At 37.8% G+C, this 25,658-nt stretch overlaps 2 protein-coding genes across 5 annotated transcripts in view; one reads left to right on the top strand and one right to left on the bottom strand.

Annotated features, from left to right (window-relative positions):
* Window positions 1-2,624: 2,624 nt before the first annotated feature.
* Window positions 2,625-7,799, bottom strand: CCDC59 (coiled-coil domain containing 59). Its single transcript, XM_005519398.2, has 4 exons — window positions 7,670-7,799; window positions 6,195-6,420; window positions 5,320-5,419; window positions 2,625-2,862 (listed from the first exon to the last, which is right to left on the bottom strand). Exons 1-4 carry the CDS (start codon window positions 7,797-7,799, stop codon window positions 2,701-2,703), a joined length of 618 nt encoding a protein of 205 aa, XP_005519455.2. The 3' UTR covers window positions 2,625-2,700.
* Window positions 7,800-7,873: 74 nt separating this feature from the next.
* The window catches only part of METTL25 (methyltransferase like 25), a 44,724-nt gene continuing 26,939 nt past the window's right edge, over window positions 7,874-25,658 (top strand). The window contains exons 1-6 of one of the 4 annotated variants that reach the window (XM_088055330.1): window positions 7,874-8,126; window positions 12,089-12,253; window positions 16,777-16,877; window positions 22,646-23,278; window positions 23,497-23,641; window positions 24,582-24,662. In XM_088055330.1, coding sequence (XP_087911456.1) covers window positions 7,874-8,126; window positions 12,089-12,253; window positions 16,777-16,877; window positions 22,646-23,278; window positions 23,497-23,641; window positions 24,582-24,662 — 1,378 coding nt within the window. Of the gene's footprint in view, window positions 8,127-8,858; window positions 9,267-9,741; window positions 9,783-12,088; window positions 12,254-16,776; window positions 16,878-22,645; window positions 23,279-23,496; window positions 23,642-24,581; window positions 24,663-25,658 lie in introns of those variants that run through there. The other 3 variants (XM_088055331.1, XM_088055332.1, XM_014248827.2) reach the window with 3 other exon arrangements.

The following is a 25,658-nucleotide window of genomic DNA, read 5'->3' as shown; positions in this document are numbered from 1 at the left end:
AGCATTTTCCACTGAAGATAACAGCTTCATTTAGATTATCTAGAAGGAACAAAATATAAAACCCCATCAAAATTAAATAAGTAGGAGAAAAAAACCCATGAATATCAGTAAAAATGTTGACACAGAAGGAATTAATGCTTTTTATATCTGTAATTTCTAAAGAATGGACCAATTTGAAAAATCAAAAAGCATTAAAAAAGCTTTACCAGCAATGTCTTTGGAGAATTAAACACATGTGATGCCATTTTTTTTCCTGAACGCTTTCACGCGGCAAAGTGGCGTGCTTTTTTATGAACTACATTCATAAAAAATAAGGTTGGCTTTGATTTATTAACAAATAGGGTTATTAAATATTTGGTGTTAGTGGATTTTTTTGTGTCCAAGAACATTGCCTGATGAAGTTTGATGTCCAAATGTTTTCACGTAACTGTTGAATATGCATTAGTGTGGATGCAGGCTGGAATGTTGTGTTGCAAACACTCAGGGATGCTGAGAAAGCTAATTCTGTGCCATGTATATAAACATGTTGTAAAATTTCTAGGAGATTCAAATGCTCAGTATCTGTGCAGATCAGCTGCAAAGCTTCCTGCCATAAAGCTGATAACTCTTGGCTGGATCAGATATACTGTGTGCACACTGAAAGAAGAGTTCATATGTGCACAGCAAATCCTACATGCTGAGACCAGATGAATTTCCTGCCAATGAGATGGCCATCTGTGAAGGGCAGCTTCTTCCATTTCTCCCTGGAAAATTCTCAACTGAAATACATCAGTCCTGTCACCAGTGAGCAACCCAAAACTGGTGTAGGTAGGAAGCATGAAATAGATCTGCCTGAAGACTGATTAATATAAACACTCATTTAGCACATGTAAGTCTTGGGGAAACAAGCGCTTACCAGCAGCAGCCTGACTATGCTGGTGGATACTTTTATAAACAATCTACAAGTGGTCCTTGAAACTGAGAACAAATTAAAAAATTGTTAAGTATGTAATTTAGGATTCTACTTTAAAAATAAGTGTATTTATTTATTCCTACATTGTATCTGATCTAACTTAACTGGACAATAAAATAAATTGAATGTAAATATTAACAACTGAATGATAAAGAACGAAGTTTTTTCCATAATCTAGCATTATCTTTCTCCCATAAGTTTCACCACCTGAGTCTTCTTAAAGCAATCTAAGCAATGCCTAACTGGTTTGTGTTCAACACTGACTGAAAACATACAGTTGTATTACAATAGTTTTACTTTTTAAAGCACTGGATAGAATTATTTCTAGTTTTACGCCAGCATTTGACTTTTAGATTCAAGTGACACGTAAGCAACTGTAGATCATGTACTTTCCATCTGCCATTGGCAGTTCAAGTCCTTGTACTGCATTCCATCACAGAAGGAAAAAAAAATAAAGAGAAAAAAGGAAAAAGCAAGAGAGAAAAAGAGCAAAAAAAGGAAAAAATGGGGAAAAAAATCTACCTTGTAGTAAATCATCACTGTTCAGTTAAAAAAAAAAACCAACATTCTGGTGAAAGAGAGAAATCATTGCCATATTTACTCACTGCTTTGTGGTCTCAGAATAGCTTTCCCTGCATGGCAATACCCCTTTGGTCAGCTTGGGTCACCTGTCCTGGCTGTCTCCTCCCAGCCTCCCTGGCACCCCCAATCTCTGTGCCAGTGTGGCAGCATGGAATAAAGGCCTTGGCTCTGTGCAAGCCCTACTCAGCAATAATGAAAACTTCCACTATCAACCCTGTGTTCAGCACAAATCAAAACACAGCCCTGTACCAGCCACTGTGAAGACAATTCTACCCCAGCCAAAACCAGCACACACAGTTTCTAGTGAGCAAATGTGGATTGAAGAAATTTCTAAAACATTGTTAGCTTAGTTGATAATTTCTTTTTTCCTTTAATCCACAAAGTGGGATCCTCAACTATAACTTCTCAACTGACAAATGTTGTGTTTCCTTAACTGGGTTGTTAGAAAGATATTAAAAAAAACCACAAATGTTAGGAAAACCTCTCTTTTTGGGAAAATACATAAATCCAGACTTGAAAATATTGGTCCAAACTGCTATTATGTAAAAGCTACATAGAAGAAAACAAATTTCATGACAAAGCTATACACAAAAGGTAGAGCAATTCACATGTTACAAGTTACAAAACAGCTTTATGAATGGGCCAACATTTATTTTACCAAGATCCTTTCCAAACACTTCTGGGCCTTTGGCAAGTTTTCTTCTTTGTGGAAAACGACAAATAGTAGCCATCCAAGTATAGTATATGTACTTTGTTTTCACGTGCCAAACCTATCCAAGAGCACACAAAACACGCTCCTAGAACTGGCAGTTGTTGAGATATCAAATACATCACATGCATCATTTTAGTCCTCCCAAGTGTGTGCAACTGTAGTAATCACAATTGCAGGAAGTATTAGATTCATGGTCAGATGGTGCTACAGCCTATTACTTTTAATTCAAGATGACATACAGCTTATAGAATTTAAGTTTAGAAATACAGACCATTTATTTTCAAGGTACCACATCCCTTTCACTCTCAGCATAGAGATATTTTTAGGATGAATATATCATTCGACTAATGAGATAAATCAAGGCAATAACAAAAGTAATGCAGAAACAAAAAGACAGTATTTATTATTAGAAATTTAATAAAATGTCCACAGCTAACTTAAATATATGCAGAGGTTATGTATTTTGCTGTATTTTCTGAAGAAGAAATTCTACTTGTAAATTTAGATTTGGCTGTCCTTTCTTTGTCTTCTTACTCAGTATTTTATAAGCTTCCATTTTCTTTTTCTTGTACAAACGTTGAGCTTCTTCTCTTTGTTGTTTTCTTTTTTCTGCTTCCTGAAATTAAGTAAAAATATAAGATTATGAAACAATTACAAACCTGTGACTGCAAAGCTATCCATAAGCAATAAAGTTCATTTTTATATAGGTACTGGCAATTAGGTATTGTACTGCCAATAGAAACATCATTTCTCTAAAGCTGAATCACGATGTTCTTTCAGCACATGCTGACAATCAAAACAAATTATACAACCCCAAGCTTCAAGAGAAGAGCCAAGTTTTCTTCAGCAGAACATCCTACAATAAGGTTTGCTGCTGCAATGCATACTACTTCCTTTCTGTGAAATGTGCTCCTTGACTACTCTCCTTAAATGACAAACTGGCAAAATTTTCCCCACTTTCTCGAGTGCAAGAAAGGAAAAAGGTGATGCAGCAGCTCCCATGTGAATGAATATCTTGCCAATCCAGATGTGCTAGGATATTGGACACCTCTGCATGGGATAGGCTGATAGGATATGAGATATATCTGCACCATAAATTGGGCAGGTTTCTGTTATTAGGACAGCATTATCTAGGGAAAATTAATCCAGACCAAACTACTAGTGACCTGTCCTCTTTGAGCAACACAGGTTGCAGTCTGTTCCTTTAAGAGAGATGGAACAAAACCATAAACCTTAATCAAATTTTCACCTGTAAAACCTTCCATGAAGCAGACACGCAACCAAACTATTAATGGAGTGTCAACTGTATATGGATGGATGATCAACACTGTAGATATCTCCACAGTGTTATGTTCAGATTCTACCCAACATCTCACACCCCCTTTTCCAGTGCTGTAATTTTTGTTTTCCACAGCCTAGATGGCTTCAGTGAGGTACCAAGACATAAGGAAAGATTTCTAAACAGAAATCTAAGAGGAAAAAATCCCAACAATCACATAAACATGCATAAGCAAAATATGCACAGATAACCTCTTTCCACTCAGAACCCTTGACTTATTTTACCATAATGACTAATACAATTTATTCCCCCCTTTTAAAAAAAACAGAGCAGCATCAACTCTAACTTACCAGTAATTCACATCCTATCTAATAATTTTTCTGCTGTTCAGCATATTCTTGTATACAATACCTAGTTAAGCTACCAACCTAATGCCTACTTCCAAGCAAGAACATTCACCGTACTTACACAGTTGCTAGTTGTATTAATTTTTTCTGATCTTTACTAAGCCTTAGCTTTCTTCAGGCCAAAAAAGGCCTTTGAGGAGGCTAAAATTGTGTCTTTAGGCTTGTTTCTCTTCCCAAGATAAACACAGCAAATCCAGTGTTTGCGAATATACACGATGGTGAAGTACGTACTTTACTTTTTCATCACGCGCCACTTAAGAACTCCACGTAAATGATTACTGTTATTGGGCACTTAGCTCCTGTTTTGCCCAATTATCTTTAGCAAAACTAAAAATGCCAACACCTGCACTCAGGCAACTCCTATGTGCTGCCCAGAGAATACTCCCTGCTGTCTTGCTGGGGTTTGGCTTGTTCTCACCTTCTCTAAATAAGCTGGTCATAACATTAATTTCTTTTGATACAATCTATAGCTAATATGCAAAAAAGCAGCCATTAGCTGCATAACCATGTAACTCACCCAGAATCACAGATCAGCTTGCATAAAACTAAACATAGCTGAACTGAAGAAATAGTATACAGTTATAGTTACACAGCTATACATTTAATACTTAATATATATATTTACATTTATTAAAGTATTTTTAATACTTTATATATATATATTTAATTTATATTTAATAGAGATATTTAATATTTATTCAGTAGCTACTGAAATTTAGTATGTGACCAGGAAGCTACACGACTTCTACAATGTTACACTGTGTGCCCTTTTACAGTGCAACAAACAATGTCCTGGGAAAGAACAGTAGTTAAATAAAGACCTCTCAAATTAATAATTCAAGTGCGCTATTTCACAATGATGATATTACAGTATGTCCCATAAAAATAATTCAAAATAAATACGAATGAAGAGAATTACTAAAATTTCTGACTGCAGATACTATTACATTTAATTGTTTCACTGTTGGTCGAAGTACATAAAAAGGTAAAATGAAGACCGCATGATGATAATGCCATGAAAGACAGGATGGGTATTTAATTTTCCATCACATGATGATGGTATTGTTATTACTTCCCCTTCTACAAAATTTAAGAGGTCTAATATAATCCACTGGGGTATGCAGATCAAGCTCTAAGCTTTTCTTGATGTACCAACTGACGTGATAAAATTCTGCTATCGGCAACTGCAGGACAAAAATAGTAAGAACAAAGAGAAGGATCCTTTGAACGCCTGTGTGCTTTGAATACCACTGTCAAGTTGAAAAAGACTGAAGGAGTTCCAATACCTCCTACAATCTTCTCTGGGTTCAGATGGAAGACTGAGAGGCAGAAATGGCATTAATCTAGACTTTGTTTAAAATCAAGAAAGAATTCTGTTTAAATGTACCTCTTTCTTTCTAGCATGCTCAGCCTTTATTTTCTCATACTCTTCTTTTGCCTTCTGATTGGACGTCTTATTTTTAAACTTCTCTTGAGTCACAACTGACCTGGAAGAAAAAGTACATGTTCTTCAGACACTGATTATCACCAAGCAGACATAACCATAGACACCACAGCCACTGCACAATCACAGCACAGTCTTCCACTGCTTTTTACAAATTCAGGGAAGTTAACTACAAATACAGGTTTCAGAAGACTCATCCTCCTACACTGAATGGATTGTTTGCACCATTCTTACCTGATACCCGACACCATTCCAGGCCATGCATAAGCAGCCAGCAAGAAAGCACAACAAACTAAACTTCTTCAATGCCAAATGCACCAAAGACCAGAGCGCACACAACTTTTAGTCATACACCTTATCTGCTGTATCTCCACATGGATGATGTTTCCTGAAGCTTAAAGACTACCTAAAAGAGTTTCCCCCATAATTTAAGCTCCTCAGAGCTAAAAACCTGGACATACTAGCTTAGAGCTGCATTCTCTCTTTCTAGTTCAAACATATGGAAGCAATTGCAGAGAGATGAGAACATTCATTTAGAAATACTGCTCTCTTATGGAAAAAACAACAAAAAAAAAAATTTGCTTTATTCTCATCTCCATCTGGTGGTAATACTGTGCAACGACGCCTCGTCGTCTCAAGTACACAAAACTAGTTACGCTGTCATTTATTTTTCTAACCACCAGGGAAAAATATTTAAGACACAATGGCATTTTTAGTAAAGCAAATCACCACACTGAAGTCCATGTGAACTGTTAAGACCTAAAATATTTATTTAGCGATGGAAAAAATTACTTTTTTAAAAGACTTTGGAATCTTACTCTGCTGCTTTATTAAGCTTTTCTTCTGATGACACTGAATTGTCTGGAGTCTTGCGCCGCTGCTTCTTAAGCTTTTCTTCCTCTGCAAGGTAAAGATGTTTCAAGTGCTCTGGATAAGTATCAGTAAACTGATCACCCTGTTGTGCAGGCACTTGTCTTCTCTTTTTCAGCAATTTCCTGTACTGTCGTTCAATCTTTTGTTTCCTCCGAAATGCAAATCCTCGTCCTGAAAGAATAAGAAAAGGGGAGTTAAATACACCTGCACTAAAATAGTACCAAACCATTCAATTGTTGCCTGAACTCTTTCATTTTGTTTTCTTTCCAAATTGAAAAAGCCACTATGTGTGGCAATTTTAATAAGGCCCAGTCGTAAGTTCAAGGTAAGAAACATTATTATTAGGTTGTTCCCCACTGCAGCATCGCTGATTTACCCAAAATTACTCCCTAAATCCCCGGGAGAGCACTGCAAACATCACTACTTATTGCCCACTCACCACTATGCACCTTTGCCAATGCTTTTTGAAGCCAAGGAAAAGATGTATTAACATTTCACTTCAGTCCTGCTTTTGACAGCTTCTAAAGCAATATCAAAATAGATTCCGGAATCAGCTCCTAAAGGCAGTCTCAAGAAAAGACAGATAATAACACTGCTGCAGCAGCAGAAGTGTGCTGTGACACAGGGAAAAATGTCACTAAAGCCTCATATCTCTCTACATTAATAATCCACTACATCTTTTCATTTAAACAGTGTTTTATTGCTACTACCTTCTTTCTACACATGTCCAGGAAGAACTTTTCTACAGCTACATCATAGAATCATTCCTGCTTAAAGGAAAGCTCAGACTTTGGCTGTTTCAGTCTCGACCATTAAAGAAAAATGAAACTTTAAGTTAAACTTGTTTTTTTTTTTCCTAATACCCTATTTTTTATTACATTACTCTTAAGATCTACTGACTTTCGTAGTATTTACTAACAAAGCAGATTCTAAAGGGAAGCCAAATCAGTTCCAACTTTTCCTTTTATTCTTTCTCCAAAGTTGCCACTTCAGCACAGTGCTGCTGAAGCCCGTGCTCTTCTTCCTATTCATCTTTACATCTGCATAACTACCTATCAACTATCTGAACCTTTTCTCAAACACGCTTCCTTTTTAAACGTTCACCTTTCTACGGAGAAAATTCAAAGCGAGTCCTGAACCCGAAACCCATCGCCACGCGGCCCAAGGGCTGCAATCCCGGACCCGGGGAGCTCCGGCTCACACAGGCCGCGCACAGCCAGCCCTGCAACCCCCAGCCCCGAGCCCACGGCCACGAACACCCGGGGGCGAGAGGGGCTGCGGGCTCCGCCAGCCCAACCCTCCGCTAGGCCTGGCAGGGCCGGCCCCAGCCGGGACTCCCGGGTCGAGCCGGCTCGCAGCTGAGCCAAGGAGTGGGGCCTCCCGCGGCGCCCCCTCAGGCTCACCGGCGGCCCCGACTCACCCTCCTGGACGCTGCCGACAACGCTGCGCAGTAGGGCGGGCCTCCACCGCCTCTTTCGGCCGGGCCCGCGGGCCGCCGCGCCCCCCTTGGCCGCCGCCGGCCCCGGCCCCCCGCGCCGCGCCGCCGCCATCGCGCTCCGTGCGCCGCGCACCGAGACGACGTCACCGAGCTGCGCCGCGCCGCCGGCGGGCCGCGCGCGGGGCCATGTCGCGGCCGCCGAGCGCGCTCCCGGCCCAGCCGCCCCCGGCGGCGGCGGCGCGGGCGCTGCGGCGCGCGGCGCGGTTCGTGCGGCGCGCGCTGCCGCTGTGCCGCGCGCACGCCGTGGAGTTCTTCACGCGCGGGCTCTGGGAGCGGCTCGTGGCGCCGCGCCCCGACGCCGTGCTCGAGGCGCTGCGCGCGGCCGGGCCGCTGGCGCGCCCCCTGGCGGCGGGCGCGGGAGCCGCGGCGGCTCCGTGCGGTGAGTGGGGCCGGGGGCGCGGGGGGCGCGGGGCGGCCCCGCTCGGCCGTGCCGCGGGAACCGGAGCCGCTCGGAGCCGTCCCGCTGCAGAGGGAGCGCAGCCGGCCTGTCGCACTGTCGGGTCTCGCGGAAGTGGCGCTTGTGGCCGTGTTCCTTTGGAAACGAAATGGAACTCCAAGCTGTCAGATTCCTTCACTCTGACCGACTCCTGAAGAGCGCAATTAAAATGGAAAAAAACCCCAAACTAAATCAAACAAAACACACACAAAACAAACAAACAAAAACAAACAAACCCCCCGCCTCCACGGGTGGAAAGATATAACAGTTGAAAGTCCTCCGGTGTTGAAACTGGAGATGCGGAGGACAGCTGGGAAAGGCCTAACACCGCTTTCCTGTGTATCTGTAATAGTCAGTGCGTCTGGCACAGGCAAGCAGCTGCTTTATTTCTGACGAGATCTATTTAAGAAGCATTTAATGTTTTTAGTAATTTTCACATAACTGGAGAGGAAGCCAGCTAGGCTGCTGTGTTGCTGAATGCAACACACTCCAAGTAGGAGAGAAACGTAGCAGTAATGAATGCTCCTTGAGGCAGGGCACAGAAATGAAGATACAGTGTCTGAAAGCTGTGGTATTTGGGGGGACTGATCCCGAGCAAAGAGATAATTTTCAAATCCAAGGTGAAATCTCTGACAAAGCACTTAGCTGAGAAAAGCCAAAGCATATGGAGTGTAGATAGCTGTCACATTGCGTTAGCTCTGAAATCTCACGTTAAATGGCACGCGAGGCAGGAAAGCGTGTGCAGTGTAAGAGAAGGCTCTGCAGAATGTAGCATGTGCTTTTTGGCATAGAAGACAAACTAAAATAATGATTTGGACTCAGAAAGAGATTGAAGAACTGTGAATTGCTACGTCACTAGCAACATGTGCTCTGTTGGATCTAAAGACCTCTCAACATATTAACTGTAAGACTCATTTTTAAAGGGTTGAGTTATTTGGGAGAAATCCCACAGAGTTTATTTGTGCATGGAAAAGACACTGGATTATGAATTACCTTCAAGAGCCAGATGGAAACGAGACAGTGGTCTGGTCAGCAAGCAAAAGTGTTGGGAAGCAGCAAGGACAGGCTTAATGTTCTTGACAGGTAATATCAGAGTCAGAACTGGTTCAGAGCAACAGGACATAAAATTGAATGTAAATAGAGGCTGAAACAAAACTAATTATTAAATGAAATCATCATAAAGAAAACAGTAAAGGAAAATTACTCTGCTCTAACCTGTTTCTATGGGAAAGTGCATGGAATGATTCAGACACCAAAGTGGTGGCCTGTAGAGTAGAATGAGAATGAGGAGTATTGTTTTGTAGATTTCAAAACTGGAAAATAATTTAATAATTTGAATTCCAAATGTGTGCTACGGATTCTGATGCAGAAATTACTGGAACAAAAAGAAAATTTATGTCTAAGCACGCCTTTTGAAGAGTATGAAACTTTCATGCTGTAGCTAAAACATGGCATTTCTTCTTTTGTTTCTGCAGGGATTGTTTCTGCTAATTAAAAGAAAAAATGGAAAAATTTCCCCTTTTTTCCTGACTTTATGATATGCTACTTAACACAATGCACTGTAGTGGAGTGGGTATATGCATGCTGATATGCTTGGAGGTTCGTGCCTTCCTCATTTGACTGCATGGTATCTGTCCATCCAGTCGTATGATGAAAATACTTCATAGTAGAGTATAAGTTTTTCAGTGAAGACACCTGCAAACATCTACTTGCATTTGCAAATTAGTGCACTGCTAGCCTGTATTAAAATTAGGAGAGAGAGAGGAATGTAGTATCATAGCTTATTTGAGTGCATTAGTGCAACTCAATAACGTTAGGGAATCAGAAACTGACCATCAGAGATCTTGAAACCCAACATAAACAGAAATTACTCTTCCCTGTTCAAAGTTATTTCATTATAATGACCATGTGAAGGATGGAACCTTTGTTTTCACTTGTATGCTGCAGAAAAATGTAAGATCCCTTTTTAGTTTCAGAAACTGGTTTGAATACATCAAAAAGCTGACACTTGCCATATTGCATTTTGTTTATCACATCATTGCAGTAAATTGGACACAGGCACAGACAAATCTGTGTTTAAGTATTTTCATATCTTACTGTAAATTACTGTTTGTACTGTGATTCCAACTTTGGGGCATATGTTTCTTTCCTCTGAAGATTTGTTTGCAAATGTAGAGACTGACTGGTTAAAAGACATGCTAGATTTCCTCTTGTGAGCATCCAGAGTAGAAACGTGTCAAAAAAAACCCTAACATTTTTAATATTCATAAATAATACAAAGTTCACCCCAACTGCCGTTCTGTACCTTGAAGTTAGGCTTCAGAAGCCTTAATGTAGTTGGTTCTTTTTTTTCAGCTGTCAAGCTGGGCCAACAATTTTAAGTTTGGTGGGAGTGTTGTCATGAGTGATGCATTAGCAATCTTGTATGAGATCCTGCTAGGTCTGTCATGTTCTTCCACTAAGTAACCAGGTTAAGGAGCGTTCTGGAACTCGGGTATTGCTGCATTGTATTTCAGTTCAGTGAGATTTGTGAGAACAGTAATTATATTTTATGTCAGCTGCTGAAAAAGTGAAAGCACATCTATTTCCTTATCTTTCTGTAATAAATCTTACAGAAGAGACATTGGAAAGCAAAGTTGCCCCTTTTCCCTAAAAGCTGCAGTCTTTATTTCTTGTCTCTAGTATCCTGTTACAGTCTTACCCTTCATGAAGACTACACTAACTAAAATTTGTTCAGACAAAGGAGTTGTTTATGGAGAAAAGTGCCTTTCTTTTAAGATTTTGTAGCAGAAGTAGAGTAAGAAGTGCTGTGCAGGCAATAAAACCATGTTAATTCTGGTCATAACTTAGACAATATTTATGCTTTCTTCGATACAAAATTTGTTTGCTGCGCTTGTCACTTTGTAGTGTCGTATCATGAAAATTAACGTGGTTTGGGACTGTTTTCAGTGGATTGCAATGTATGCATGACCCTTAATTGTGGTCATGCAGGAAATTAAGAGCATTAGAGCTGAGGTCAATCAAAACAGCTGTATCCATTGTCATGCCAGATTCAGGAAAGCTACTGTGCTAGGTACGTACTTCCTCAAAATCTACCTATGACACAAAAGACAAATTAGAAGACTTTTTCCAAATCTTTGTAACAGTTGGATTGCTGGACTGGTTGCCTTTTAAATATTGAAAAGAATTACAAATGTATAAAAATAATTAGCAAAACTATGTAGAATTCACAAATAGATGAAATAGAGAGGAATTAGACAATACCAAACAATCTTAGAAATAATAAATTATTCGTACTAATACGTTTCACTTAAAAATAAATGTACATTTTTGAAACTCAGTACCAAGTAATACCAAAATGAAGTATTGCATCATGAATCTAATGAGATACACATTGGAATTTAACTTTGGCCCACACCTGATTGTAAATAAAATTTAATTTAATTTTCCCAGTATTCATCAGTGACAAACAGTTTGGAAAGTACATGAATTGAGTGATTGTGAATCTAAACATTTCATATACTGAACAGCTGCATTCCTTAAAAAAAAAAATCCAGCAGCATGTATTGGCAGATAGGGCTGACTAGGACGTGCATAATGAGCAAGTTTGTAAACAGAAGTGATAATGTTGACTGGATTAACTTGTCAATTATACTAAAGTAGGTTTGCTGAAACAACAGATTTTGCCACATTTACACTTGCTTAGCTAAGAGCTGAATTTGACCTCAGTTCTGAAGGGGGAATACAGCTGAAGAAAAATAATGAGTTTTCCCACTTAGGGAAGCAAGATAAATGGCTGGTTGTGTTTGATACTAAGTATTTATTGCCTGTAGTTCTCTGTCAGCAGTACTAGAGAGCTGTTAAGCACTGTTTACAAAATTTTTTTCCTTTTCTTTTATGTGCAGACGATGACATCTTTTCCAGTGCATTTTGTGAAAACTCTGAGAAGCTTATCAATGTACATTTGTTTGCCCTGGCTGCTAAGTATTATTCTTTGCCCAACCTTGGAGTGTGTACCCCACTAGAAGATATGCTTGAAGCACTGAAAGGAGACAGTGAAGGAGCAACAGGTATATTTACATCTGTATTTTAATGTTTGCTTATTCACTATAGGACTGTAAGAGAGTTTTGGTTTTGGAGGGTAGTTTCTTGTTTGAGGGTTTTTTCCTACATGATCCTCACTTCTATTTTCATTTGTTCCTGGATATTTTTTTTATTGTCTTTGTTTACAAAATGGATTCTCTTGCTAAAATTTGAGCATCTGGTATCTATAGACCCGTCATGGGATTCAGTTCCAAAGGGGATGGGACAAAGAAAAATGCACATCACTATTTGAGATACCTTGTTAATTCTCTTTGTTTTGTTCCTGATTGGCAAGAATAATAGTTGCTACTCAAGCTTTTCTTAGAAGTATCACCCTAAAATATGGCAAATGTTTGATGTCTTAGAAAAAAAAGCTTTTATTAATTCTGTATTTTTGGGACTAATACCATTTATATGTGATAAAACAAGAGTAATTTCATTTTCTGTAGTTAAAGAAATTGAATTGGCAGCAAGTTGGACCCTGGCAATCTTATCCTGATTATAATTTTTAGATCAGATTGTAAACTGACATTTATCCTTATTTGGACTGCTGTCATTTTCACTTCAAATGAAATGGCTATTCATGGAGTCCTCAGCCTCTCTAGATTTACCACTGTCCGTGAGATTTCTCATTAGTTTTTAAGAGATAGACTGAGCAGCTCTCTGCCTTAGCCTTCTAGTGCCTTTTATCTCTGTGATGCATTAAAACTCCTGATGTTTCTTATCCTAAGTGATAGCACCGTTATACAGATGTTGTGCATCTCTCCCATTTTCTACAGCAATCTCTTTTCAATTTTGCCATTTTTCATAGTTGGCTCCCCAGGTTTTTTTTAGAGGTACTAGAATGCCATTGCTGAGATACTCCTAATGATTTGTAGTGCATTCCTCTTACTTTCTGGCTTCTTTCCTTATGCTCTTAGTTCATCAGAAACCCTTTTTTCTTCCTTGATAGCTGTATGCTGTTTTTCTTTCCCACTAGCTTTTTAGCTATTTTCATTTTTACTTTATCTCATTCCCCATGTTCCTCTTAATGTTCTGTAATTCTCTAGTTCTACCTTCTTCTACTTGAGTTAACTTTCTTAGCCAAAACTTTGAGGAGTCTTTCACCTTCTTGTCATGCAGAATGGAGCATCAGGAATAATGCAATTGCTGAATATTTTGTTCTGTGTAACAGGAGTGATACTTGGTTGAGTAGCTGGGGCCTGGGTTTGTTTTTTTTTGCAGTACTTCTTGGGAAAAATAAAATGCATTCCAAATGTGTACAATAGAACTATAATTCAAAACCTTTGTGCTGGATTGGCAGTAAATATCAGTTAAATTAACTTAATTGAAGTTCCTGGTAGTCATTTGGCATACTCAAAATACCAGCTTAGGCATTCATAATGTGCAAGTTGCCAAATGAAAGTTGTGATCTTGTAACTTTGAGCTATTTTAGATATTTTGGAATTATTTCTGTATTTCAGAAGATATCTTTGTTCCCTGACATGCTAAAGCGTGCTTGCAGGTTGAGAGAAATGTAAGTCTGAGAAAACTGGCAACTTTTTGATGGTGTTGCCTATATTCTGAAAAATACGCGTCAGGGTAATTCCATATATGTTTCAGATGTTTTAAATACGTTTTCTTCTTCTAAGACAAACAGAGCCTTTTCCCACAGTTTGCATACTTACATAGTTCTCTAGCTTCTTTGCAATCTTAATGTAGATATATTCCCATCCTTCGTGGGAATAATTGGGAAGCATAAACATTTTAAGGATGTTGTGGACATAGATACTCAGAATGGAGTTCTGAGTCTGAAGGGTGTTCTGCTTTGCTTCGTAACCACCCAGAAGTGATGGCTGGATTGAGAGTATTCCACCTTTGCAGTGTGTTTATGGCCAAGGTAATAATCATGCCATGCAGTGGCTCCTAATGAATCCATCTTTAAATTCCATGTGCTGGAATATCACTCTGCCTCAGAAGGGTTATTTTGAGTATATGGTTAGTCCAGCTCCTCACTCTGGATCATGGAGTTAAATCACCGTAGTAAAGTTCTGTATAGATGGTTGTATGGTGTGGACTATGGATTTATACTTTTTTTTCTGGTATATAAGTGAGTTTCCACAGGTAGCTGGGGTATAAAACCCTTGCACCCTGCCATAGGAGATCTTAAAAATGTCTGTGTTAGCCCTGTATAAAAAGTCTCTCCTCAATTTGCTTAGCTTCACAACTAAAGATGTAGCTGTAAATGGCACTTCAGTGTTAAAGCAGTTCTTCAAATGGAATACAGGTACTCATGCTAGGGATTCCCAATGGAAATGAGCAGCATTTCATTACATGGTAATATAAAGCTTTCTGTTACTCTGTCATATCTCTATTTGAAACAACACTTTATCTTTTTTTCATCACAATGGAAGATGGTTCTCTAAGTTTCTGATGTTTTTTGAAATTAGTATTTGTTCTGTCTGCATCAGTTGCACAAATAGTAAGGAAATATACATGTATAATTATCTGTTTCAAGAAAGTAATTTTGTGGTAGCAGAAAGAATTTACACAGTTTCAGTCAAACTGGTATATTTTTTTAATTCAAATTTTCAGCTGTCCAGGCAATATAAAACAGTCCCCAGATACATTTATTTGCATTAGTTTGTAATATCAGCTTTTTTTTCCAGAATAATGTAAAAACCTATCAGAATTTTGCATAAAAAGCAGGAAAAATAAAATTTATTTTAAAAACCATAATTTTCTCCAAAAAGTATCCTTTTCCATGAGCTGAAATATGAGCAGTGTATTATCCTGCAGAAAGAAGGGAAAGAAGTCAAAAAATGCTTAAGAAAGTTTCATAGCTAAGGTGATAAATAAACTATAGATGTAGATATAAACAAATTATGCTTTTTCTATATGGAACCTCAGCTTTTGTAAGTTAGGTAATTGTTCTGGATCTCTACCATGTTTGAAATACTTAATTTGGATTAAGTACTCTCTGACATAGTACTTCACCTAGCATTACTCCATTCAGTGTTTTGAGTTCATAATAAAGAGCAAAGGTGCAGTATGTGGTCATTGTCCAAAGGGACAGTGCTGCTTTGGAGAAAAAAATAACTTTTATTTGTCAAGAAGTTAAATGTCTGTTTCTTCTTGTTCCATTTCTGCTTCTTTTTCTGATGAGCCTATCCAGACACAAAAATGTTCTAACATAAACAAAAAGAGAGACCTTTTTTCTTTTAAATTTTCTTTCCTGTCTGTTTTTCTTTAACCTGATGTGCTTACAAATTAAGAGCTTTTTAGGATGCTGTATAGATCTTTGCAATTTTAAAGTTAAGGAGATTCTTCAATGAGATGACAAACAACTTGTTTCTGCTATTTGTATTGTTTAAGTCTTTCAGTCTATTTTTCCTTTTGTCATTTCATAGAGTCTATATTAGATTTTAAGTATTGTCATAACAGTTTATTATAAAAACCCCAGATGTTTAAGAAATAGACAGATCCCTTGGGGTTTGGGAAAAATAGAGAAAACTCTGGGTTTCTTATGAGCTCAGTTCAATTCCCCACTCTCTTTTAAAGAAGTAACACACTTGGCTCTGCTCCCAGCATGGTTTGATCAAGAAATGAACATGGTTTTTACCTAATGATCAGTTTCTGGACAGATGAAGACATACGGTGCATAAAGCAGAAAATGGGAAAATATATTAATCTGCCTAGTCATGTAGAAAAGTCCTCTTTTCTAGGAGCATGCTCATTAGTAATGATCCATTTTCTTCTACCATCACTCAGACTTACCATCAGTTTAACTAGATCAAGTGTACTGCAGCACTGGACCCCTAAGAGAAGTAAGTAGGTTGCTCCCAAGGGAATGAGAGACTTCTGAGCTCCTGCTTTGGCTGGGTGGCGCAGAGGTTTGCAAGTGAGTGCGCTTGATGTTCTGCACAAGCAGGTAACCCATGATGGAGGTTGACTCCATCTCATTAACACATTCTCCAGCAACACTGAAATGAGGGCTTTTCTGCCATTAAGGTGCAACAGTTTTATAACTAATCCATAGGGTAAATAAAGAAAAGTTCATCTTCCTCTGAATTTTCCCAGTACTGCTCATAACTTTTTAGTAGAAATAGTGCATCTCCCTCTTGATATTGACAGCAAATCCGCAGCATTAACAAGCTGTACAGTGTGATTGTTTATTGTCCCAGCCTTTTAATTTCATTTATGAAAAGGTGAGACTAAATAAATATTTTCCAATGTAAAGGAAGAAATAGTACAGTTTTATAGTTGTATCTATTGTCTAATATATGGTCAGGTATTAAATATGCTACATCTTAAAAAACCTGAGTTTTGTAGAGTGTTGAATGTTGCTAATCCATCCATAATCCAGAAGTTTACTCCTGTAATAATTCAGTGAGTTTTTAATTAAAAATTATTATCCTGGAAATATATGAACAGTGAAGTATATGTTAGCTTTTTTTTTTTCCTGATTGATCACAAATCCTTATTATTTCAAGTTGTGTTAATGTGTATTTATTTTCCTAATCTGATACAGGTATCAAACCAGATGAGTTTATGAATAATAAGAAATCACATGAAGTGAAGGTGATGTCAGATCTGGTAGACAGCATAGCAAATTATTGTGGGATAAAGCAGGTAAGAAAGCATTTCTTGCTGTGTGTTACCAGGTACTTTCTGAGTTATTCTCCTTGATTTGTGCGAATGCATCACTTTGATATTCTGTCACTGCTGTTCTTATTTTTCCTGTCCATAACTGAAGCTAAAGAAGAGCTCTTGGGGCCAAACTGAAGGACAATTTTGTTTACTAATGTATTGTTCCAAAGGAGCTGCCTTTCAGTGACTCATAATCACTCATGAGTAATTTTAAAAAGTTATGATCATCCTCTGTGTGTTGAGCAGCTAAAAACTGTTCTGCTTTTTGGACTGGTACTGCCTTGTTTGTCAGTATTCTATTGCTGGCAGTTTTGCACATGTCAGTAGGAGGGAGAGCTGCCTTGTGTGGACAGCTGCCTTGTGTCATGCACACAGGGGTGTCACATAGAGACCAAGGCAGAATATCATGGGAAGGTTTGAAAGATCCTCTTATTCTGACACAAGATTTAAATTACTTCCTATTGTTTAATACTGTTCACCTTTATTAAACATGGATTGAGATCTGTAAATTAGAAATTTAGTTATGATGTTTTTAGTTTGAAGAGAGAGCAAATTAGGCAGAAATTTATGTAAGAGTGTGTATGAAATACACTTGGTAGAACATGTATGAGGCCTGGACACCCAACACCATTATCACCTAGCAATTACTGCATGAGTTGGGTGTTTCATACATCAGATAACAGGTCTGTCTTTGGGTAGTGAAGAATTGCAGGGTTCCTTTCTCAAATTTGATTGCAACTTAAAACTTTTTTTTAGATACATGTAATTGTGGTTGTGCAGTGCACTACTAGATCACCGTTTCAGTAAAACCTTGTAGAGGTTTATTTATGGATCTGTTGACAAAACACAAGCAATACTTGACTTTTTCGAGTAGTGTGTTTCACATTCTATTAGACAAAATGCACCAATACCATGCCATAGCAATACCATTTCCTCAGTTTACATACATACGCTTTTTTTGTAAGCTTTTTCAGTGATAAACCTTATGTTAGATTCCATACCTTAGGCCTGTGTTGTGGTAAGGCTAAATTTCTCAGTATCTGGGTGAGCTGAGTTCATTTATTCATTTTAATCTCTCTAATGCTGGTAGCTGCTGGCCAATGTAGCTTCATCCTTGGTTTGAACTAGAGGTGACATGGGGCTCTCGATGCGCATTTGATTCCCTTCTACATCTGAGCTGCACTTGCTTTCCATGCAAGGGGCTGTAACTGTGAATGGAGACTTCCTCCAGGCTAATATTTATTCCCACAAAGATTTTGTGGAGAACAAACTATATTTGTTTAAAACCAAACGTTAATAAGGTACCTGTCCAGATTTTATGGTGAGGGTATTTTCTCTGAGTATTCTTTTTTGTAAGTAAATATGTATGAGTATAGTTTAAAATTAATGTACCTGCAGCATCCCAAGTTGCTGTTGCTCCCACCACAGGGAAAGCCCTAAAACTTGGATTCAGCTCCAAACTGCTGAAGCTGAACTTTGGTTGGGAGGTTATTTGGCTCAGACTGAGTTTAATTTAGATAAGTAAATGATGCCATACTCTTGCTAGATTTGGGTCAGGCCTTTGGCACCTTGGACACAAGAGATCAAAATCCTCAGTCCTGACCATCTGTTTTGTGAGGAACAGCTGATGAAGACAAAGTTTTAGGTAGTGTTCTTACAACTGGGATTGTCATGTAAATAGAGAGCTTTCATTAAGGCCAAACATCCCAGGGTGAGACACATTCAGTTTGTGAGCATCTGTGATCACTTACAGCAGTGGAAGGTGTGTCTCCAGCAGCCCTGTAAGAGCCAGCCACAGTGACAGAGACCTCCACAGCCCTAAAGTGGGTGCGCTCTGCAGGGAACAGAAATACACTAGCAGCACATTTGTGAAAGTCTGCTATTCTGTCATGAGCATGACTTTTTGCCTTGTTTAGCTTTTGTTTCAGGCAAATATTAGTTAAGTATTAAAGACTTTCATGTACTGAAAAAGCTGTAGAAGCGTATAGTTTGCTTACATTGCAATAGTAAGTGGTCTCTGCATTTGCTGGAAAGTGGTGTTTCATATAGCATTTTTGTTTAGATATAAATAGTTCCTGTGAGATTCAGGAATGAAAGGAAAGCAAAAACCCTGTTCAGAAAGTAAAAAAGTAATTCTATCTTGATAACTGAAGTTTCAGTGTAGCTGGTTACTAATAAAATCTCAAACCAGTCTTTATTAAGTGTCTGTCAATATGCTGCATATATACAATATATATATTCATCTCATTACAATTTCATCTAGTAATTGCACACTTTTATCAGGTAACTTGGATTATGTTTATACATGGGATTATTATCTGTTTACTTTTTAAAAAAGTTCTAACATTTAATGAAAAATATTAATGCAGTATATTATTATATATTTCAGAATATGAAATGCTGAATGCTCTATATTAACTTTTTTCCATTTTAGTCATACACTATAGCAATATTTATTTGTGCAAAGTTACAAATCCCTAATATATGAAAAGAGCTTTCCTTTTACTTTGGAAAATAAAAAAAGGAAAGCCTCCTTCTTAGTCTTTAAAAAGCAACTCCTTTTATTTTTGTTTTCTTTCAACTGAAAAAAAAAGTAGCAATTATAAATTTTAGGAGTTTTTCCCTAATTGATTTTTTTTCCATTCTTCTTGCAAAACAAAATATATGTATCATTTAATTAAAAAATCTAGAGTTATGAAAATGAAACACATGTTTTACAGCAACACATGTCCTCAGGGTGTTTGTTTCAGATATTACAGATCACTGGCAGCTTGAGAAATGCCCTCCATTTCACCTCCATACCCACGCTGTATATAATGGGTAGTAGAAGATATTGCTCTCTGTTGGTATTTTTTAATGTACAATAGTAAATAGTAAAATAAGAATAAAAAGCAAAAATTTTATTACCACTATAATCACTTTTGGCTTAATGATTTGAATTTAAGCAGTAATTCAAAATAACTAGAGGGCTTTTTTTTTTTCAGTAGTTTGCTGACCCTTTTAAGCACCGTTTCTATCATACAAGTGGAACTTGTATTTTAAAGAAGTTCTTTATTAAACTCTGAAAAGAAGCCAGTGTTGATTCCTCTTTGCTTAAGTGCACATTTGTTTTATTTAATGTATTGGTCAAAGTATTCCTTGAAAATTGCAGCATGTGCAGCAAAACTTGGAGTGTGTAATGTAAAGATGATATAATTCTGCATACAGCATCCATTACGTTTGTGACTTGATGCTGGGAAATGTTGGAATGCTTGATTGTGCCAGAAACTGTGTTTAAACATAGGACCCAACTCTCTATGGACAAGACCTTTGGAGTTTATTATATCATGGAAATTTCATTTTAAAAGTTCATGCTTGACAGATAGGCTATGGATTGCTTATTACCTTTCCCTATGCAATCAATGGAAGGTAAAGCAGGGAATAATTGAATGCAGTTTATTTGTTTCGTGCAAGAGCATTGCTTGCTATTTTTAGTCAATTTTCCTTTTGCTTTTAAACTGTTCTCCCCCTGCTAATTTAACAATGTATCACTGTTTTCTATTTACTTGAGAAACTTTCCACAAACTGCAGCTGGTCTCCATAACCACCAGGGGTCATAGGAATAATTCACTACCCCTCTCTTGTGTCCAAGTGCTGCTTTTTACTGAAAAAATTTAGAACTTGAACAAGTGGAGGAGTGCATATTCTCCATAACTGTAATGTCTGCTAAATAAAAGAATGGGTAAAATTATTCCTTCAGCACTTCTCTTGCCTTTCCAATGACAGAATCACAGAAAAGGTCGGGTTGGAAGGGATCACAGTGGGATCACGGTGGGTCCAACCTCCCTGCTCATCAGGGTCATCCCAAAACACAAGGCACAGGATTGCATCCAGATTATTCCTTAATATCTCCAGTGAGGGAGACTCCATAACCTCTCTGGGCAACCTGTTCCAGTGCACAATAAAGAAGTTCTTCCTCATACTTAGATGGAACTGCCAATGCATCAGTTTCCACCTGTTGCCTCTTGTCCTGCTGCTTGGCAGCACCAAGAGCCTGGAGAAATCCTCTTTTAACACCTTCCCTTCAGCTACTTTTACTCTCAGTTGTCTCCTATTAAGGCTGAACAGACCCAGCTCCCTCAGCCTTTCCTAATAAGAGAGGTGCTCCAGTCCCTTCATGGTCTTTGTTGCCCTGTGCTTGACCCGCTCCAGGAGCTCCATGTCACTCCTGTGCTGAGCTGCCCAGAACTAGACCTAGCATTTCACTTGTGGCCTCACTAGGGCTGAGTAGAGCAGAATATTAGTGATAAATGTGGCAAATAAATGGCATTTTAAAAAGTTTGCTTAGGTTATATAAATTTAATTTCCCTAAATTCATTCCTGTACAGATTTATTTCAAAAAAATTTATGATGGTAGATTGTCTAGATTGCAAATAGTCATCAATATCACATGATGACTACGATGATAAAGCCATATGCTACTTGAGTAAACAGTTTTTACCTAATATTATGTATTCTCCTGTGTTTTTTTTATAGTCCTTACTGACATTGGCTCAAATTTTTATTTCTAATTCCATGGCTGTCCAGATCTTTTTATTAAGATAATGAATAAATCTTTCTCATTGAGTAAGAATATTGCTGCATTGAATATTTTTACCTGGTAAAATACTGTGCAGTTGAGTTGGAGATGCATCAATGTAGTGTATGCTGCAATTTGGGTTTAGCAGTATCAGTGTAAGCTTTCTTATGAACATGTGACAGACCAAGAATAAAACATAGATGTTCTTAAATCAAACACTTCCAGGAGCTTCTGTAAAGAAGTCATTATATCTAATCAATATCATTTTTGGTCAGTACCTGGACAGAAGTGAACATAATTTTCTTTCCTTAGAGAAGTGTCACTCTGCCAATTCTCAAAACTGTTGTGTTATGTATTTATTATATATGTATTTATTACATATTAAAACATGTGTTATATAAAGCTGTGATTATGTACTGAAAGATCTCAGGTTACTCTTGTTTCTGCTAACACTTTGTATGGGGTTTTCTTTCCTGGGGTACATCAGTCACTGAACTAGCACATGGTATCAGCTGTGAGACAAACTGTCACCTATCACTCCTTCCTCCAGAACGGGCAGTGCAAAGCACATGTGGCTTATGAGCCCCTTAATTTTGTTAGAAAAGCATCCTCATGTTAAATAAAGCTGTATGAATTGTTTTCACAGAAGGGGAAAGCATTCTGACATAAAAGAGTATCAATATCAACCTTTTTTAGGTCAAATCTAAAGGGATTAAATTAGGCATTCAACCTAAGGATGCTTTTTGCTCTGCACCCATTGACAGTAGGCTCCTCAGTATGGGAATTATGTGCCTAAAGCTGAATACTGCGTGTGGTTTGTTTGCTAACTCTGACCCAGTTTAGTAAGGGCAGGTGGAATTGCTGTTGGTTTATGGTTATTTTTTTTAGCAGAAGAAAGGTCTGTGTCAAGAAAATATACTGGAAGTCTTTACAAGAAGCAGGACTTGTATTGCATAAACATTGTAGTCTCTGTTTTCTGGAGTACATCAGTTAAGACTTAATTCTGTGTTTTAAAGTCAGAAGATGGACCAACAAAGCTAAAGAGCTAAGTGCATTGAGAAGTATGGTACTAATAAGGTAGCTCTTCAATCCACGCTTAAATATTTAGGGAATAACTTTGCATTTGAAGTGTGCCTTGTTTCTCATTAATGCAGCAAACTTTATTTTCCTTTATTTTTTCTCCATTATCTAGGTGATTGATATAGGTTCTGGAAAAGGCTACCTGAGTTCATTTTTGTCCATGCAATATAACTTAAAAGTTTATGGAATTGACTCCTCAAGCTCCAACACAAATGGTGCTCATGAAAGAAATAAAAAATTGAAGAAACACTGGAGAGCATATCAGAGTCGAGGAAGGGAAAACCTCAAAAGCCAGAGTTTGGAAAAGTCAAACAACAGGCCAATGGAAAGTGGAATTAACTGTAAAACAATCAATGAAGAGCTTTTAAGTAATGCAAACAGTCTTCAAAATCAGGACCGAGTGATTATCCAAGATTTAGTTCCTTCTTTTGGTTGCACAGAAACGGCTACACCTGAAACCAACACAGAAACTGAAGCTGATTTAGTGACTGGGGCACAATTTCATGAGACCAAACTTTCTGAAGAGGTTCTTGCTGTTCTAAATATTCTTCCTGCTGATGCTGTAGAAGATTTTTCTTCATCTCGTTATAGCTTTGGGGAGCTCTGTGAAGAGGAAAAAGTACAAAGGAAAATGACATCTCTCAAGAGTAAAGCAAGAAAGTCAAGTGAATCGAACCTGTATTTTCCATTGACCTCTTGCATCACTGCAGAAACAGAACTCAGTGACATCATAACAGATCTGGAGGTTATTTTACTCTAAATATTTACTTGTTTTAGTTTGTCCATTGTCTTTAGATTGCCATTTTCATGTGTACGTTTGCTGAGTGTACACAGAGTGCTATCTCTGGTGTAAATGAATATCCTGGCCCAATAATGGTTTTTAACCAGGTAGCAGAAGTATGATATTTCAGTTGATGAAAGAGATGACTTTATTGTTGCTTTTTTTTTTCTTTTTCTTCTCAGGACTGTATGATGGTGGGTCTACATACATGTGGAGATCTTGCTGCAAATACACTACGAATTTTTACTGCCAAGCCTGAAATCAAAGCCGTTTGCAGTGTGGGCTGCTGCTACCATCTGTTGTCAGAACAGTTTGAAAACCAAGAAGGTAATTCTTCTGAGCTTAGCTTGTGGCTGCCAGTTTGCATGTTGAGAGTATTATATCTTTTATGTAATAACTTCCTTGTGTTTGTTCCTTTCCAGTGGCTTATTTAGTACTGGTTTTAATTACTTTATGAGGATCATTCACTCCCAGATGCACTGTTGCTTTTCTGTTATGCCAATAATCCTAACATTTTTACTGAGATTAGGGACGTTAGTGCATAATGTTTTATGTGGTTTATAGCTGGTTTTATTCCATTAATTCACTCATAAATGTATAGGCTCTTTTATTCCAGTATGTTTCCATCCTTTTGAAATATTTTGTACCAGATTTTGTCCTCATCTGTCTGCGTGCAACATCCTTTTTTGTTAAGTTGTACGTATACAATGATGAGCGGAATTAAGTTTTTGTAATGTCAGGTAATACTCAAAAAACCACTCATCTGGGTGCTGTGCTGGTCTTTGCCTGTTTGGCCCATCATGAAACAATACATATGTAAGAGATTTTCTTGGAGAGATAACCTGAAAATTATTTGTGGATTCAGAATATAGGCAAATTTTGCTACAAATGGAGGGGCGGTTTCATTTACCAGGTATTGCTCTTTATGAGTTAGCTGCTTAGGCAGTTAAGGCACAGCTCCACACTGACCATGACACATGCTAGCTCTTGCTTGCTTTAAGAATCTTTTCATGTTGTTTTTAATTTGCTCTGCAACTATTTTAAGACTTTTTTCAGTGTATTAGTCTTAGTAATTTCAAAATACTTCAGCTCACTCCAAAAGCAAAGGAAAACAATATATAATTGAAATTTCAGTGCTACAGAAATGCAGTTAGAGAAAAGACACACAATTACTTTTACATCAGAGTTTTAAGAAATTAAGAACTTTTCAGGTACTTGTCATTAAATCTGTGTGTCTGAAATATTTGGTTCTTTCTTGTTATTGCAGAGGACACAGCTTCCTGCCCTAGCTATATAGGATTACTTTTTGCAGACCAGTGCATGAACTCAGACACCACCGAAGGATCAGGTGTGATAACCTTTTCAAAGCTTAAACAAAGAGATATATGTGCATGGTTAGAAGAGACACTGCAGTTTCATAGCAGTATGGAAATGAAGTCAGACTACATGTTGGAATTTCTAGATGTTTGATTTTACTCTGCATGAAGGACAAAATTATTCTCAAAGGAGAGCATCTGGACAGAACAAAAGGAAATTGCAGTATTCTTTTTTTGGGAAAGAATACATATATTGTCCTATGTAATCAAAAAAATATCAAAATGATTTTTTTTTTTTTACTATTACTATGAGAGTGCATATTCTAAAATGTATAATGCTGTTGTATTCTCCTACTAAGTCATCTACCAAATGGCTTGTTCTTAAAGGTGCAGAGGAAGGATAAGGGAACAAGGACTGACTATCTAAGAGCTTAGATCTCTTCAAATGGGAAAGAATTCAGACTGTATCTTGTATTTGCATTTCCTATACATGGACTTCAAACTGACAGAGCATTCTAGAGGATTCTAGGAGACTCTGTAACTAATCAGATAGTATTGATCCAACAATTCACTTCTACAAGCAGTAAACAAACTCCTCTTGCAGCTGTTGGAAGGAAGTGGATTTTGATATTGCTTCCGGAATGGGCCAAATTATAGCATATAAGTAGCAAGTAACTTCTGGAGGTCATCTGGACCAGATCATGGCACAAGGCAGGGCCAACTTAGATAATTTCATTCAGGGCCTTGCCCATTCATGTTTTGAATTTCTCCAAGGGCAGTGATTCAGCCCATTTCAATGTTTGCTGTCACCATGAAGTTCTTTCCCTCATATCTATTCAGAATTTGCAGCTATTGTGCATTATCTATTGTCTTTTTCATTTTGCATTGCCAAGAACAGTCTAGCTTAATCTTTTTTTGTTCTCTTTCCTTTGTTGAAAATAGCAGTTAGATCCCTTCTTGACCTTCTCTGCAGCCCTTTAGTGCTCTTGCCACCAATAAATTAATTTCAGTCATTATGGTGGGCTAAA

The sequence above is a fragment of the Pseudopodoces humilis genome, chromosome 5, assembly GCF_049639895.1.
Source record: "Pseudopodoces humilis isolate 2021_Gansu_Grassland_sample_001 chromosome 5, ASM4963989v1, whole genome shotgun sequence".
In the NCBI taxonomy this organism is placed as follows: domain Eukaryota; kingdom Metazoa; phylum Chordata; class Aves; order Passeriformes; family Paridae; genus Pseudopodoces; species Pseudopodoces humilis.
The sequence above is the reverse complement of the archived record's forward strand: the minus strand, read 5'-3'. Positions and strand labels throughout refer to the sequence as shown.